We start from the raw sequence: 16,724 nt of genomic DNA, 5'->3' as shown, positions 1-16,724 counted from the left end.
GCTAGCTGTGGGGCCTCATGAGCCCCACGCCCGCCAGCCAGCATATTCTTTAAATACTGCCTTATCTCTGGGTTTCTAGGATGGCTTGGGCCGAGCTCCATACGGAGTCAAGACCATCATAACTGGAATTCTCTAGCTGAGTAAGTAATGGGTTATTTAGAAGATGGCTCGTTTTCCTTGAGCTCTGGAATATAGAATATTTCTGTGGAAGATTTCAAATAAAAAAAAATTGAACACATGCCAGAGATGTCACAGGACTTCTATGTTTAGAAACTGTTTTTAGTGGAAATAGTTTCGATTAGGATAAATAAACAGTTTTGAAACAGCTGCTCAGAGAACAAGCAAAAGTTTTAATTATGTTACCCGTTACAGTTGAATGAGGAGAAAACAATGTTACCCGTTACAGTTGAATGAGGAGAAAACGATGTTACCCGTTACAGTTGAATGAGGAGAAAACAATGTTACCCGTTACAGTTGAATGAGGAGAAAACAATGTTACCCGTTACAGTTGAATAAAACAATGTTACCCGTTACAGTTGAATGAGGAGAAAACGACTGAACTAACTAGTGTGGAAAAATGATTTCATTCACACAGTAGAGAAGCAGAATATTTCTGGATTGGAATTAACAAGATAGAGATATGTGTTCAGCTTCTGAACATGGACTTTAGTTTTCCTCCTCTTCCCTTCTCTTTTAAAGCAGGGTCTCACCATGTAGCTTTGCCTGACCTGGAGCTCACTATGTAGACTAGACTGGCCTTAGATTTGCAGAGATCCATGTGCCTATGTCAGTCTCGGAATATTGGGATTAAAGTTGTGAGCCACCATGCCGGCTACATGTTCTTTTTATATTTTTTCCCCTAAGTTAGCGTGTAGAGATGTGTATAGCCTAGCAGTGTGAGCAGCAGTGCAGTTTGTATGTAGGAAGGTGTGGCACAAGATGTAACACCCTGCCCCAAAGCCACAGTAACTAATAGCCTGGAGCCAACAGAGAAACAGAGTGATAATCCACAGAACGAGGAGCCCAAACACATATTCAAGAATGTCTCGAAAAAACAAACAAAAAAAAAAAAATCCCCAGCACTCGGGGGCAGAGGCAGGCAGATCTCTGTGAGTTTGAGGCCAGCCTGGTCTACAAGAGCTAGTTCCAGGATAGGCTTCAAAACTACAAAGAAACCCTGTCTCGGGGGGGGGGGGCACCACCACCAACAAAAAGAATGGATTTGATTTATTTTCTGGTGATACAGCCAGTACAAAATTTCAGTAAGCGCACCCGGAAGAACTAGTTAAATCTTGGAAGACAATCTGCAGTAGTAGCCAGAGAAACTTCGAGGCAGACAATGGACTAGAATAAAATGAATAAACGAGCAAAGAAAGAGTTACAGCAAAATACAGGGATATGTTTATCTCTCAAAGTGAGCCTTTTCTCATTTTTTAGACCTTTGCATTGTAAATAAGTTAAAAGATTCAACCAAAAAAGTCTGATGGACCTTAGAGGATAAGGAACTGGCAGTTGTGCAGTTCTGGAGGCAGTAAGGTTCCCAAAGGCAAGTTCTTATCAGCTGCGGCAGGAGCATGCATCAGAATTTGTTCTTCCGTGTGACAAGTAATACTAATTTGGAGCTAGTTAGCTGGGTGGTGGTGCATACCTTTAATCCCAGCACTTGGGAAGCAGAGGCAGGTGGATCTTTGAGTTCAAGGCCAACCTGGTCTACAGAGCGAGTTCTAGGAAAGCTAGGACTACACAGAGAAGCCCTGTCTCAAAGAAAAGAAAAGGAAAGAAAAGAAAAGAGAAAAGAAAAAGAAAAGGGCAAAGAAAAAGAAAAGGGCAAAGAAGGAAGGAGAGAGAGAAGTTGAGATTGATTTAGAACCAGTTTACTCCTCGGTGTGGTTTCCCCAGGAATTTGGTTGAGTGGTTGCCCACTGAATAATATACTTTGAGATCCTTCCATCTTGGAAGGCAGGATGGTTCAGTGGGTAAAGACAGGTGCTGCCAAGCCTGGTGACTTGTGTTCAATGCCTGGAACCCACATGGTCAAGGGAGAGAATTGACTTTCATGGGTTGTCCTCGGACCTCCACGTGGATACAGTGACATGGAACACTCTTCCCCCCACCACATACGCAATAAGTAAATAATGTAATAATCTTAGAAAGATTCTTCTGGTTTTGGTGGTTCAATGGCTAGCTTCATGAAAATGCCAAGCAGTAGCCCCTTGTGTGGATGCCTCCACCCGCCCGCTGAAGAATATCCTGGTTGGTTGCATCTATTCTGGTGACCCCATCAAAGCTGTTACAAATTAACTGTAAGCACTGTGCAGGTTGTGGTATGGACATACAGTTTAGCTCCTACGCGTGAGAACCGTGAGCAGGGGCGATGGGTATCGCAGGAAGAACATGTTCAGTTTTGTAAGAAAGTACCGAGCCTTCTTCCCACATGGTTTGCCCCATCTTGCCTTGCCACCGGCAACGAATGACAGTTCTGTTCCCGCTTGTCTCCCTTCCTTCAAGACGTGGTCGGCCTGGGGGTTCCGCTACTCCAGGAGCTGTGCGGTGATACTTTGCTGTTGACCATTTCTTAGGGACGTTATTGGGATGGGCATCTTCTCGCCTGACATCTGTGAGTCTTTGTGAAGTGCCTGCTTTTATGTTGGGTTCTTTCTTTCTTTCTTTCTTTCTTTCTTTCTTTCTTTCTTTCTTTCTTTCTTTCTTTCCTTTTTTTTTTTTACCATTGTTGTTTATATATTTTGCAAGCAAATTCTTTATTAGATTTTTTTTTCTTCCTCGGGGCTAGTCTTTTGATCTTCGTCATTGATTTTGTGTGTGTGTGTGTGTGTGTGTGACTAGTGTTGTTAATAAGTTTTCCCCTTTCCATTCGTGGATCTTGGCTTTGGCGTGTGTCCCAACAGGCAGCACTGACATCAGGATCACCTACATTTTTCTCCCGTCTTCCCGGAGATAAGAGAGTTTTTGCATTTCATGTTTAGGTCTGTATGTTCCATTTTTTTGTGGAAGCTAAATGTTCTGTTTAAATTCTTTTGCTTTTTTTCTTAGGCATGTGGGTGTCGGGCTGTTGCAGCCGCGTGTGTTGAAAAGTCCTTATTCGCTGCCTTTCCTTTGCTCCCTTGTCAGAGATCAGTGGACTGTACTTGTGTGGGTCTATTTCTGGGCTGTCTGTTCTGCCCCTTGATCTGTTTGTCTCTTCCTTTGCCAGCAGCACAATGCCTTGATGACTGTAGCTTTATAATAAGCCCTGAAGTCAGATAGCGACAGTCCCCAGGCCCTATTCTCCTGCCACATTGTGCTGCTTGTTTCTGAGCTATTTCTCTTGCCGTACAAACTTTAGAATCAGTTCATTGGTGGCCAGGAAATCACTCTCTGGCCTGGGTTTGCTTTTTTTAAACTAGTTTGCTTTTGACTTGTGAAGTCTTTATTGTTGTTTTTAATTCTTGTTCTAAGGCCATTTACCTTAAACCCTTTTCCCCTTGGGGGTTATCAAAACTTATTATTCAGTTGGTATAAGCAATAATGATTATAATAGTAAGCAACTCTATGGAGCCATTACATTTCCATATCACATAAACCCCTATATAAATGTGTGAACTGTATGTATCTGAGTTGTATGAACCTGTACCTACAGAGGGGCATGTTTGTGTGTGTGTGTGTGTGTGTGTGTGTGTGTGTGTGTGCACGCACATGCATACATGTACATGAGTGCATGAATGTGTGTGTGAAGGCCAGAGGTCAATGTTGGGTACCTTCCTAGATTACCTCCCACCTTATTTTTGAGCAGGTCTCTCACTGAACCTGGAGCTCCTGATTTGGGTGAGGCTGGCCTGCCAGTGAGCTGCAGGGACACAGCTGTCTCTGCCAGCCCCCCCCCCCCAGCACTGGCATCACAGATACACACCTCCATACCTGGCATTACATGGGTGCTGGGGATTGAAGTCTGGTCCTCAGGCTGAGAACAAGCCCTTTGCCTACTGAGCCATGCGTTCAAACAGCCCCAGAGCCCACTGTTAGAATGACCCCAGAGACACACGGTTCAAGGGCTATGTCTCTTTTTATTTGCTTTTTACTTGTGTTTTATTAACATGACAGCTGTTTTATTGTGTATACTATATCAGCACAGTGCTACAGAGAATGAACTACAGAATAAAAGTGCTCAGATATAAAACACTTAATTCTTGCTTTATTCTAATATAGGTATTTGTGATCAGTAGGTTTATATTCCAAGAGTGTTTAATGTGCTATTGGATTCTTCTGTTTGTAATTCAAGTCTGGGCCATGTTCTTAAGACTTACACTTTAACATGTGTGCTTTTATTCCTTCGTGGACAGGATTCTATAATTGCATGTAGAGAAATACTATTGTTTGGGCTGGAGAGATGACTCAGTTTATCCAGAGAACATGAGTTCAATTCCCAGCACCTCTATTGGCCGACTTACAACAATCTGTATTTCCAGCTCCAGGGGAGGCAGCACCCTCTAGTGGCCTCCCTGAGCACTGCATGAACAGACATATACATAATTAAAAATTTAAATACTAGAATAAAGTTCTTTTTAAATTTTTTAAAATATTTAACTTTTTAAAATATTTAATATTAAAAAATATTAACTTGCCGGGCGGTGGTGGCGCATGCCTTTAATCCCAGCACTTGGGAGGCAGAGGCAGGCGTATCTCTGGGAGTTCGAGGCCAGCCTGGTCTACAAGAGCTAGTTCCAGGACAGGCTCCAAAGCTACAGAGAAACCCTGTCTCGAATCCTCCCCCCACCCCCCCCAAAAAAAAATTTAACTCAAGCAGTCAAATGTCATGCGTATCTTGGCTAGGGTTTCTGTTAACGTGATAAAATACCATGACCAAAAGGTCCTCGAGGATAGGTAAACGGTTTATTTCACTTCAGCTTACAGTAAACAGTCCATCCCTGGAGGAAGTCAGTCAGGGTAGAAAGCCAAGCACAGAAGGCCGGACCTGATGGCGAGGCCATGGAGGATGAGGTTACCTTTCGCCTACGGCCTTGCTCCCCATGGCTTGCTTTGTCTGACCCTCCCAGCACTTAGACAGAAGATGAATGTCTAGTTCTTACTTGTTATTAGTAAATCAGTAAAACCGAGCATGACTTTGTGCCTCTTGGGCTCTTACGTACGTACCCCTTACCCGTGCTCATTGTCTTCTGCCCTGTGGTCTATTGGAAGGAACTGGTGGTTTTCTAAGTCATCCATTTGTGCTTTGTGACTGACTATGAAAGTGATTAACTCTCTGTATGATACGCTGCAGTATTTGCCTGCCTCCCAGTTTGGTTGTGTGAATATATTCTTCTTGTTGTTGTTTTAAATCTGAATCTGAGGTTGTCTTTTGTATACTTTTTCGTGCCGTCTCGTGTTTTTGGATCATATCATCTCAGTTGCTTGTGCAGTGTTCCGTTTAACTGTGCTATGAAAATTTAGGTTCTTTTTCTAACCCTCTGTTATTAGGATGTTTTATGGCCTGACATTTCAACCAGATGATTCCCCCCCACACACACACACACCCTTGTTTTGTAGTAGTAAATACAACAACGGTTTGCTAAAAGCACACTAAAAGATAAACTGAAATATTGTTTTAGCGTGCTTAATCATAAACACTTGGTATTCATTAATTTTTGAGTTTTCAACTTAGAAATGAAGTTTTCCCTGGAAGTTTGATTTCCTTGGCACGTGTCTTTCACACGTCATGATCCCTGAGAGCAGAGGCTCCCAACCTCCTGATGCTGGGACCCTTTAGTACAGTTCCTCGTGTTGTGGTGACCCCCCAGCCGTAACATTATTCCATTGCTGCTTCATAATCATGACTGTGCTACTGCTTTGAATCCTAATGTAACAATATGCAGGGTCTGATCCTGCGTGATGCAGGGGCGCAATGCGCAGGTTGAGATCTGCTGTCTTAGAGCTTTTACCATGGTTCCATTCGAAGCGAGTAGACAGCAGTTTGAGATGACAAGTGTCTGCGGCTCTTACGGGGCCAAAAATAATTTCTAGAAATTTAAGATCTGCGACTTTTTCCACAGTGACACTTGTTGACGGATTCCCTCCTTGATAATGCACAATGTTGGGTTGTGATGCGTCAGAGACAAGCAGGTCATTGTTGGAATAATGTGTGCTCTGTTCCAAGGACTGCGAATTTTTGTCGTGGATTGTTTTTTATGATACAATTTTAATTCTGGAATACAAAATGTGTTTTGACTTGGTGCTAATAAAAGGTGCTTGTCTTTTGGTTCGATATTAGCAGTTTGCAAATTTTTTGGAAAATTTATTTTGCAAGTAAATTCTCCCATGCTGTATTTTATAGAGCAGGTTTTTTTAATTTTTTGAGATGCCCTCCCCCACCTCCTTCACCGTGTGGCACAGGCTGGCCTAGCGACCGCTTTCCCACCCCACTGGTCTCAAACTCATGACCCTGACTCCTTCAGCCTTCTGAGTGCCGGAATTGCAGGCATTCAATGCCCCACTTAGACTCAGTTCTTCTTTGACCTAAAAATGCAATTTAGGCTTTGAATCGGTATCTTTTGGGGCAAATTTCCTATCGCAATATATACATCCATAGCTATTCAGTGTTTGAGTCACTGTGTTCTGCTTCCCCGTTTCAGGGACGGAGTTAATCAAATGATAGCTCCTTCTATGGAGAGGGCAGGAGCTGGAGATGAGTTGGTAGAGGAGAAGCACAGACTTCTGTGTGGGCGTGCCAGGCCAGGAGAAGTCATGCCTGCTGCTGTAGAGTAGTTTGTATTAAGCCTCAGGCTGGGAAGACGGACGTGACCGGTTGAGTTTAGGCAGGCGTGAGGTAGGCTTGCAGGGTTTCCATCCAGCCCCATAGGCCTTACTCCTTCCAGACAGCACATTGTCTGAGTTAGACGGCCCAGCGTCCTCTGAGACGGTCATTGAGATACTGTGAGTTACTGTTGGTTCCTGCACCTCACATCAATCAGCAGCACAGGAACTGGATAAAGCTCAGAGCCTTCTCTTTCCACATCCTCTGTACCAAGCTCGGTCATCTCACTTGGATTTCGGGACTGGCATCCCTGGTGCTGTGTCTGGGTTTCTCAGACTCCTTCTCCAGAGGAGCCAGAGAGGTTTACAAGGACAAGCCACCTTAATACCTTCCACGGAAAGGTTCTTCATGGTGTCCTAAAGGGCCCTCTGTGTTCTGCGTGCTGACCCTCCTCTCATCCCCCTCCACCCCAGGCCCGCCCCTTGTCCTTCTGTCCACGTGTGTTCAGTCCCCACTGCTTTGTTCTGCTCCTCTTTCCATCGTTTAGGCCTGCGCCTAGTTGTGGCTTCTTCAGCTTTCCTGCGCATGCTTCCCGGGGTATCACCTTTCGGCTCCCAACCCCACTCCTGTTTCATGTACTTGTTTTGCTTTCTCTTTAATTTTCTTCATGACTCTAGCACAGTGGTTCTCAACCTCACTGATGCTTCAGCCCTTTAACACAGTTCCTCGTGTTGTGGTGATCCCCCCCCAACCATAAAATTATTTTTGTTGCTGCTTTATAACTGTGAATTTGCTGTTATTAAGAATCATAATGTAAATATTTTTAGAGATAGAGGTTTTGCCAAAGGGGTCGCGACCCACAGGTTGAGAACCACTGCTCTGGACCATCTGACCAGAGTCCAGTTATTCAATAAGTATTTGTCGTGCACCTGCGGTGTGCCAGGCACTTCTAGGTACAGGGGGAATCATCTAGGCCCAAACAGAGCCGATGAGAATGCCTGATGGTTTGGAAGTCACCTGAACAAAGTGGAGAAATTGCAGTGCGTAGTAAACGCAGCACGGGGCGAGGCAGATGTTAGAGCAGCAAGCCCGGAAAGGGAACCAGGGAGAATGGCCGGCGAGCGAGACGAGTTGGGGAGGGCTTGGCGCGATGCGAGTTCCCTGAGGTGGATGGAGTAGGCTCCGCGGAGCCGGTTATTCATACAGGGCTCTTTTGTTTCTCTGACTTTTAGCTTCAGCTCCAGTCAGCAAAGTGAATAAGTTCTGCGCTGCCTCCAGCCTGCATCCCACTCCGGGGAGAAAGAAGAGCATCATGTCAAACATCACGATTGACCCCGACGTCAAGCCTGGTGAATATGTCATCAAGAGCCTCTTTGCAGAATTTGCTGTTCAAGCTGAAAAGAAAATTGAAGTTGTAATGGCCGAACCCTTGGTGAGTAGAACTGTCTATAAATCTCATTTCTTTCTTTTTTCTTTTTTTTTTTTTTTAACTTTTGCATTAGCTGGTATAATACGAAGTTTCGAAAGGGAATAATATCCTTGAACACATTTAAGGGCTAGGGTTGTTGTAAAGTGCTGATCCTGACAGCAGCAGCGGCTTCAGAATCCGCTCTGATAAATTCGTGGAGGTAAGTCAAGGAAAGACGTGGCTGCACAGGTGGAAATCCCGTGGCTCAATAAAACCTAACAGGACAGGAAAAAGAAGCTGGACTGTTCTACAGACTGGTGTAAAGGCTATAGCAAACTTACCCTAGTGAGCATCTCATTCTTTGAATTATGAGTTTTGAGTCAGGGTCTCATGTGGTTCAGGTTGGCCTTGAACTTGCCTTGTTGCCAGCGGTGACCCTGAACTCCTGACCCAACTGTGCTTTCCGAGTGCGAGGAATGGAGACACGAGCCACCGTAGCTGACGTACATATTTCTACACTAATGTTACATGAGAAGCGATCGGGGGGCTGTGATGAGGAGGACTGCCAAAAATAAATGTGTGGGTAAGATCCTGCAGTTAGAGACCGGGACCGTGATGAAGAGAACGGCCAGCTACGCAAGGAGACAATCGCACGTAGTTCAGGCTGCTGTGAACCAGGACCTTAAAAGCAGAAGAGAGAGCAGGAGCAGACTCAGTGGCATTTGAGGTGGATTAAGTAGGAGCAGCCCTGGAGTTAGTTAAGAGTGGCAGTTGTTTGGGATCTTAGAAGGTGGCAGTGCCCTGACTTGGCTCCCTCTTGAAGCCCTTGTGTGAAGAAGAACATTTTTCGTTTGAGTGTATTAGACTTACCGGCGACCTGGCCATGTGGAACGGCTTGATTGGTGGTTGGGGATTCTTCTGGAGATCTCCTAGGAGATGGTGATTGTTGGCATCTTCGACCTCGAAGCTGAAAGAACACTGATATCAAAAGAAGTTAAGGACTGAGTAGACATATCATTGCCAAATACACAGACAGTCCAAATTAAACGAAGCGAGGTGATTGGATTTGTGTAAGACAGCCTGGTCGTTAAGAGAACAGGCTTAGCTTTGGGGTGTTAGTTGGTGAGGTAGCACTGGGGGTGCAGATGGCACGTCGGTTGCCCTGCGGGTTCGAAGGGAGTTGAATGTGTATCACGCGTGTGTATCGCGCCTCAGGACTAGGGACTGAGGCTGATGAAGATCGAGATCGTAGCTGCTGCAGCTTGCTGACTTGTACCCGACTGGATTAGGGGTAGGCGTTCACTGCCAGGTGGAACTTGGAGGGCTTGTCGCTCTCCTGAGGCCAAAGGCCAGGAAGTAGTGGAGTCTCAGTCTGTCTCAGTCTGTTTCAGGACGGAGCACAAGAGAGGAAGGATGATGCCCTAGGAGAGTGGAGGGCGGTATCACACATGCTCTGAATTTTCTTAGGTAGGAAACTAATTGCAAAGGTGAGTTCCTTCCTAGTCACTAAGTCAAGGAAGCTCCTCAGTAAAGATACCAATGAGATGATGTGTTACGGGGTTCCAAAGTTGGCCAGATGTGGATTCCAAAACTGTATATAGTCCACTCCACTTAAAAACCATTCTGGAATTGCATTTTACATATCAAATTAATGCTTTTCTTATACCAGCACACAGACACGTATGTGTTTTATAACACTGCATCATATTAAGTGTTTTCTTACTTTGGTTTTTGGTTTTTTTTCGAGAGAGAATCTCTCCATGTAGCCCTGGCTGTCCTGGAACTCACTATGGAGACCAGTCCGTCCTCAAATTCAGACATCCACCTGCTTTTACCCCCCAAGTGCTGGGATAAGAGGCACGCACCACTATGCCTGGCTTAGAGTTTTAAGACATAAGAATTATAAAGCTTGCTGATATAATTAATAACCATAAGTTTTAATTATAAATATGCTTAGCCGACAAAATGTTGGTTGCTCTTTTCAATGCTCCTTTAATGATATAATGAATAGCTACAGAGCCATCTTCAATGGCTCATAATTAAGAAATGGGGAAAAAAATCTTATGATAAGCTTCAGAGGGTTTTGTAGTGTGTCGGATGACCAGGACCCATCACCTGGCTTCACTTTTCTTCTTGTACCACACACTGAAAAAAAAAAAAACCCACCAGTTTCATATGTTATGGTCCTGTCAAGTCTCAAATATCCCATATTCTTGACAGAATTATGGTTTTGAAATTCTTAAGGTCTTGAGAGTGAAAGGATGTATGAGGTTACCTAATACAACTGAGTCTCCAAATTAGCCCCTCGCTCACTTAATCTGTACATAATATGTGTCAGTATGTATATATGCACATATGTATGTAGTGCCATGGACATATACACATATGTATGACTATGTTGTATCATGGTTGGTTGTCTTCTTTGGTGAGGGTTACGTTTTGGCAGGATCCAGGTGTTGACTGCAGGATGGTCTGTGGTGTAAGTACCTCACAAAAGCTTACACTTTACCATGAATTCAGCCCTAATAGGCACTGTGTGCCTAAGAAGACTCAGTGCCACTGTTGAAGGCAGAGCTTCTAATCCATCTTCCTTCAGAATAGTCGATGCTGTTTTACTCATTCATTTAGCACGTTATTTCAGGGGTACCTGCTACATAATCCTAAAATGAGATTATAAAGTTATACTTCCATCCTGAGAGCCTGGAGAGATGGCTCTACAGTTAAGAGCACTGGTGTTGTAAGGAACCACTTGTTGGTTCCCAGCCGCTCAGCCCCAAAATAATGACACAGAAACGGTATTGATTAAATCACTGCTTGGTCCATTAGCTCTAGCTTCTTATTGGCTAACTCTTACATATTAATTTAACCCATCTCCATTCATCTTTGTATCTCCACATGGCAGTGGCTTACATGGCCTCTCTCTCACTCTGCCTCTTTCTCACAGCATTCAGTTTAGTTTTCCCACACCTAGCTAAGTTCTGCCCTGCTGTAGGTCCAAAGCAGTTTCTTTATTAATTAACCAGTCCTATTCACAGCATACAGGGGGGAATCCCACATCACACTGGCTGCTCTTGCAGAGGACCTGGTTTGGTTCTCAGTACCTACAGTGGCTAGTAACCATCTGTCACTCCAGTTCCAGAGAATCTGACCCCCTCACAAGACATACCTGCAGTCGAAACACTTGTATACTAAGGTTAAAATAAATGAATCTTTAAAAAAGATGCTATTGTAGCATGGATGCTAAAGTCTCTTTATCACACTCTGAGAGAAGGGCGTTCCTGCCTCTTCTCCCTGCCGTACTAAGAATGCCCCTGAACCTTCATCACAGCGTATAGATTTTTACCCATGACATCCCACTTACCGAAGCAGTTCCTCCTTATCTAGGTCAGGCGCCTTAGTTTGTATTTCTAGCCAGGTCTAGATAGATTGCAGATCTATAGCATCAAGATAATGAAGACACACGGACCCTAGCCCTGCGACAGTGTGTAGACGATAGTTTCGGGTGCTTTCACCTGGTGAAGTTTATTCTCTACCCTTTGAGATAATAAGCAGCCGCCCACGTGGCTCCCTGGGTTCTTCAAGAAAAGCCTCCCAGGCTTCCGATTGAGCATAACAGCCCCCGGGGCTTGTCAAGTGGACAATGCTGACCTGGCTCCTGGTCACTCAGAACAGCAGGCTGCCGAGAAGCCGCAGGAACCTAATCTGCAGGGAAATGATAGAATCAGTTTTCTTCCTTCCTGTGGAAGGAGTGGAAATAAAAGAAGGCTACAGAGGCCATCGAGGTGGAGCCGGGCTCGATTTTCTTCCCTTAATTTCATTTGTTAGGAGGAAGACTCCAGAAGGGCAGGCAGTGATTGAAATCGCAGCCTACATGCTAGGCAATCCAAGAACTTCTGCTGAGATGGATGACTCTTGGCTTTCCAGGCTTACCTGTTAATTGTGTCCATTGTCAGTGGCTAGAAAGAAAATGGAAGACAAGATGTTAGCCTGTCACGGGCTGATTCAGACCTTGTGCCTTGTTTCAGGGCCTGCATTTCAAAAGCTCTCTGATTTACCTTTCTTTTGAGAATATTAAATATTCTCATTTTATTTTGAGTTTGTTCCACTGCATCTTTATGTTCGTTTTTTTACCGTCTTCTGGCATGCTTTCCAAAATAACTTTAAAAGATTTATTTATTTACGTATGTGAGTATTTTGCCTGCATGCGTGTATGTGTACTATGGGCCTGTAGTCTGTGGAGGCCAAAAGACGGCATCAGGTCCTTGAACGGGAGTTACGGGTGGTTGTAAGCCACCATGCAGGTACTGGGAACTGGACCCGGGTCCTCTGCAATAGCAGCCAGTTCCCTGGCATGTGGACTTTAGCATGCTGTTTTCATGAATGAGGCTCTAAAGCTCTGACTGTAGGTCTGTGCACACACACACATGATCTTCCCATGTAGTCACTGGGATGGGCTCTGTCAGCTCTTCCTCGAGAGGCCATTCAGGGTCTCATGGGAGGGCCTGCAGTATATCCTAAATGGGACAGTTTTGGTTTTGGATAGTGTTCTGAGTCCCTGTTCCTACCTTGAAGAGACCTATGAAGAAAGGAAGGTATTAATGGGGACCTTGCTTATGGTTTCAGAGGCTTGGTCCATTATCATCATAGTGAGGAGCACGGTCAAGCATGGCAGACATGGTGCTGAAGAAGCAGTTGAGAGCTGTATCCTAATCTTCTGGCAGAGAGAGTGAGAGGGAGACAGAAACGGGGCCTGGCCCCGTTTTTGAACCCTCAAGCCCATTTCCAGTGGCATACTTCTCCAACAAGGCCACACCTTCTCCAAAAAGCCACACCTCCAAACTGTCTCTAATAGTGTCTCTTCTGATGACTCAGCATTCAGATATAGGAGCCGATGTGTTCCATTCTTGTTCAACCCACCACAGCCAGCGTGGTGGGGGCTTGGTTGTAATTAATCACCCGTGTTTGGGGTGAGACCTCATCTCCAGTTGTATTCTCACAGCTGGCACCTCTCCATTTTGTCCTTTGCTAAGGAAGACAGGTACCCTGTGTCTACTGTGAAAGTATTACTACCCCCCAAATTTAGGTGGGTATGAAGGAGACTCTAAAGCTCATTCAGACACTCCTTCAAAACACTTGTCCAGCCAGCCCTTTCCCCAGCCCCCACTGGGAGAAGATCTCATGCCTTCCAGACCTGACTTTGAGCTCCATATGTAGACAGCAATGATCTTGAACTTCTGATCCTCCTGCCTCATCTAAAGGGCATCCTTGAGGTCTGCATTCCCTGGCTTATGTGAATTTGGACGTTGAATGCTGGGTTTTGTGCCTGGTGGGTCGGCACTGTGCTGCCTCTTCAACCCTCTTGTTTGTCTTCACTCTGGTGGTTCTTTTGGAGTAGCCCAGTTCTCCAAGTCCTGAGCCCTTTGAAGCCCAAGAACGTCACCTGGGTTACCTTTCCTCCCTCCACTTTCTGCCGGCCAGCTTCCCTGTGGCTGGGCTCAAATGTCATTGTCTCCTCAGTCATTTCTGAACTCTGTCCCCTCCCGTCCTTGTCTGTTCTTCACGTAGATTCCTGCTGTGCTCTCGGTTTGTGGTCAGCTGCACGAGGGTGGGGGTCGTTTCTGGTTTTTTTGGTGGTTGAATCTCCAGAGTATAATAAGGCACTCAGCATGTCGCTGGACGGGGTGACTGGTGGCCCAAGGCAGGAACATACATCATTGAAGGTGGGGACTCATTGTTTTCCCTAATTTATATCCCCAATACATCATAGTGCTTGGCTCTTAGAATCTAGGGCTAAAACATGAACAATGCACACAGTGGGAGCGAAGCAAGACAGAATAGAAGAGGGAAAAAAAAAAAACCTCCCTTTTTTTGTCCTTTGTCTGTTGAAGCATACAGTCCACAAAATATAGCCATCATATAGATTTCTCCCTCAGAGAACAAATACTATATTTTTGTGAAAGAACAAATTAACATTTCTATAATATACTTCCTGCCTTATATCTTAGGTGGTAAACTTTTATGGCAAAATCTAAACAGTCACAGACTTTGGTTTTTGTAGTCTTATGTTTTACTGGCATATATTAACTCTACACAACACTGGTCTCATCATACCGGTAGTCTTCATCTGTACCCCATCATGATGTCTTTTGGTCATTCTCACTCCGCACTGCCCTTTTGTCCCGTTCTCCATAACTAATCCTTCCTCCTCCAAACTAATCTCCCCTTTGCTTTCATATTTTTGTTTTTATTAATAACCCAGTGAGTTTCCTTAGAGCTGCTTACAGGAGCACGGGCACCGTACCAGAGGCTACACCCTGGAAGAAAATGATTTCCTTTCGTTAGCCGTGAGCTCCTTGCGGGTGTTCGCAGGCTTGGAACATCCTGCTTCCTTTTGGTGGTGTCGGGCATCACATCCAGGGCTGTGTGTGTGGGAAGCACACACTCCATATACCACAGAGCTATATCCCCAGCTCCGGTGTAAAACCTTTTGATGTATGATATCAGCCTCTCTTATACTGAATACATAAAACGAACATTACTGGAATCCGGAAAGTTTTAGATAGGAAACGCCTGTCTAAATAGTTCAGTTCAAATTCACTCGACATTAAGACATTCCTTTCTTTTGCTTAGCAATTATAGTAAATTCTTCTAATTGGCTGGAAGGTGTTGTTGTCTTTGTTGTTCTTAAACGGTAGAAGAAACTGTGGTCTTTACTCATCTTAGTTGACATCCTTTTGTAACTTCTTGCTTCTCACTGTTGGGGAATACAATATTCTGAAACTGTCTCTTCCATTCTGAGAGACTGGAACTTTCACTGGACCTCACAGTCAGAGTTAATAATACACTTTAAAGTCACTTAAGACTCAGGACTGCTGTCCTACTGTGTGCTCAGCCTCTTTAACCTGCCTTGAAGGGAAGAATGTAACAGCCAGCCTTCCTTGCCTTGGGTTTCCCTAAGCTAATGCATAGATACAATCTCAAGTTTGTACTCTCTCATGCCCCTGACCCCCAGTGATACACTAGTGTTCTGATAATCATTTGCGGGAAACAGCAAATAAGCCAAAAAATTTTCTCATAAATGAATATCTACGATAAATATTGAACACAAGCTACTGCTAGTGCTTGGTAAACAGGGATGCTTGTAATACTGTTGTTATTTTGGTCAGCTGTGGCCAGTTGGAGTCAGTAACTTAATCCCTTGGAAACTCTGTTCAAGACTTTTGAACAATGTCCCTCATCCCTTTGTCATGTGACGCTTTCTGCGCTGTTCAGTAAATACAGAGTGAGGTTCTTTGTTTGGAGCACTCATATGCACACACAGATCCAACAAAACACAGACATGGGGACAGAGTCACAAGACAGCCTTCAGGCAGGCACAGATTCAGACTCATAGAGCAGACAGCCGGGCTGATGGAAGACACAGGGAGATGACAGTGGAGAATTTCAGGCTGGGTTTGCTGGTGGTCCAGTGACACCAGAGAGAGGTGCCTTGATTTCTTCAGTGCAGCATTGATGCATTGTTGGTGACTGGGTTTATTCTTGATGTGTTCTAACCAACTGCAGTCATCAAGATACAGACTTAATGAATCCTGCACATCTGTAAGACTTGTTTTATTATTTCCATTTCGTTGGTATGTGTCTGTGTAGGCGTGTGCACGTGAGTGAAGAAGGTGCTTGCACGGGCCAGAGACATCCCCCGGAGGGAGAGTTATCCGAGGTCAAATTGCCTGTAAAGCCTAGTCTGGGGGCTTCCACACCTCTGACCTCTGTTTGCACCTGCACTCATGTGCAGATACACACATAAAGTAAGTGGCTCAGCAATGAAGAGCACAGGCTGCTCTTCTGGAGGACCTGGGTTCAATTCCCAGCACCCACATGGCAGCTCACACCTGCCTGTTACTGCAGTTCCAAGACTTCTGACACCCTCACGCAGACATACATGCAGGCAAAACACCAATGCACATAAAATTAAAGTCAAATAAATTATAAAATAATAAATCTGTTTTTAAAAATAGAGTTGATGTACAAAATGCCTATACCTCCACCAGCCCTCCTCGAAGAGGGAATAAATTATACACCGAGGAAAACTGACTTAGCAGCGTATGTACACCTAAGTCATGTTTTGGGGAGGGAGGGGCAATAGACACATTTTCTAGAGCAGTGGCTCGCAGGCAGCCTACCCACCACTGTTCACTCTAAACAGTTTCAGCCATAGAACTAGACAGTCTGCCACTCCACCTTAAACTAGCTCATTTCTGAAAGCAGCACTTAATAGTATGTTTATTTGTTTGATTTTTTTTTTTTTTTTTTTCCAAATGAGAAAAGCAAAGCACAGAGCTCTCAAGTCCTCCAGACAGCTTTCAACTCAAGCTACCTGGCCTCACAGGTCGTGGCCACCTTGTTGTATGAGGATGCTATTCATAAGCACTTATGTTTCCTACCCCCTCTCCCTTGAGACCAGGACTCAATTTGTCTTATATAAACCACACTGGCCTTGAGTTTACTGTATAGCTCAAGTTGGTCCCAAACTCCCTCCTGTCTTCTCCACGCCCCCCCCCCCCCCCCCCCCCC

The 16,724-nt window shown here is 44.7% G+C and overlaps 1 protein-coding gene across 9 annotated transcripts in view; it reads left to right on the top strand.

Annotated features, from left to right (window-relative positions):
* Positions 1-16,724, top strand: part of Fryl (FRY like transcription coactivator) — a 224,196-nt gene that overhangs the window by 101,340 nt on the left and 106,132 nt on the right. For all 9 annotated transcript variants that reach the window (XM_050149644.1, XM_050149641.1, XM_050149639.1 and 6 more), the window contains one exon: positions 7,978-8,177. In XM_050149644.1, the coding sequence (XP_050005601.1) occupies positions 7,978-8,177 (200 nt within the window). The remainder of the gene's footprint in view (positions 1-7,977; positions 8,178-16,724) is intronic.

The sequence above is a fragment of the Alexandromys fortis genome, unplaced genomic scaffold (genome assembly GCF_014885135.2).
Source record: "Alexandromys fortis isolate MF-2015 unplaced genomic scaffold, M_Fortis_MF-2015_v1.1 scaffold_0, whole genome shotgun sequence".
NCBI classification, from domain to species: domain Eukaryota; kingdom Metazoa; phylum Chordata; class Mammalia; order Rodentia; family Cricetidae; genus Alexandromys; species Alexandromys fortis.
This window is presented reverse-complemented; position numbering and strand designations above follow the sequence as displayed.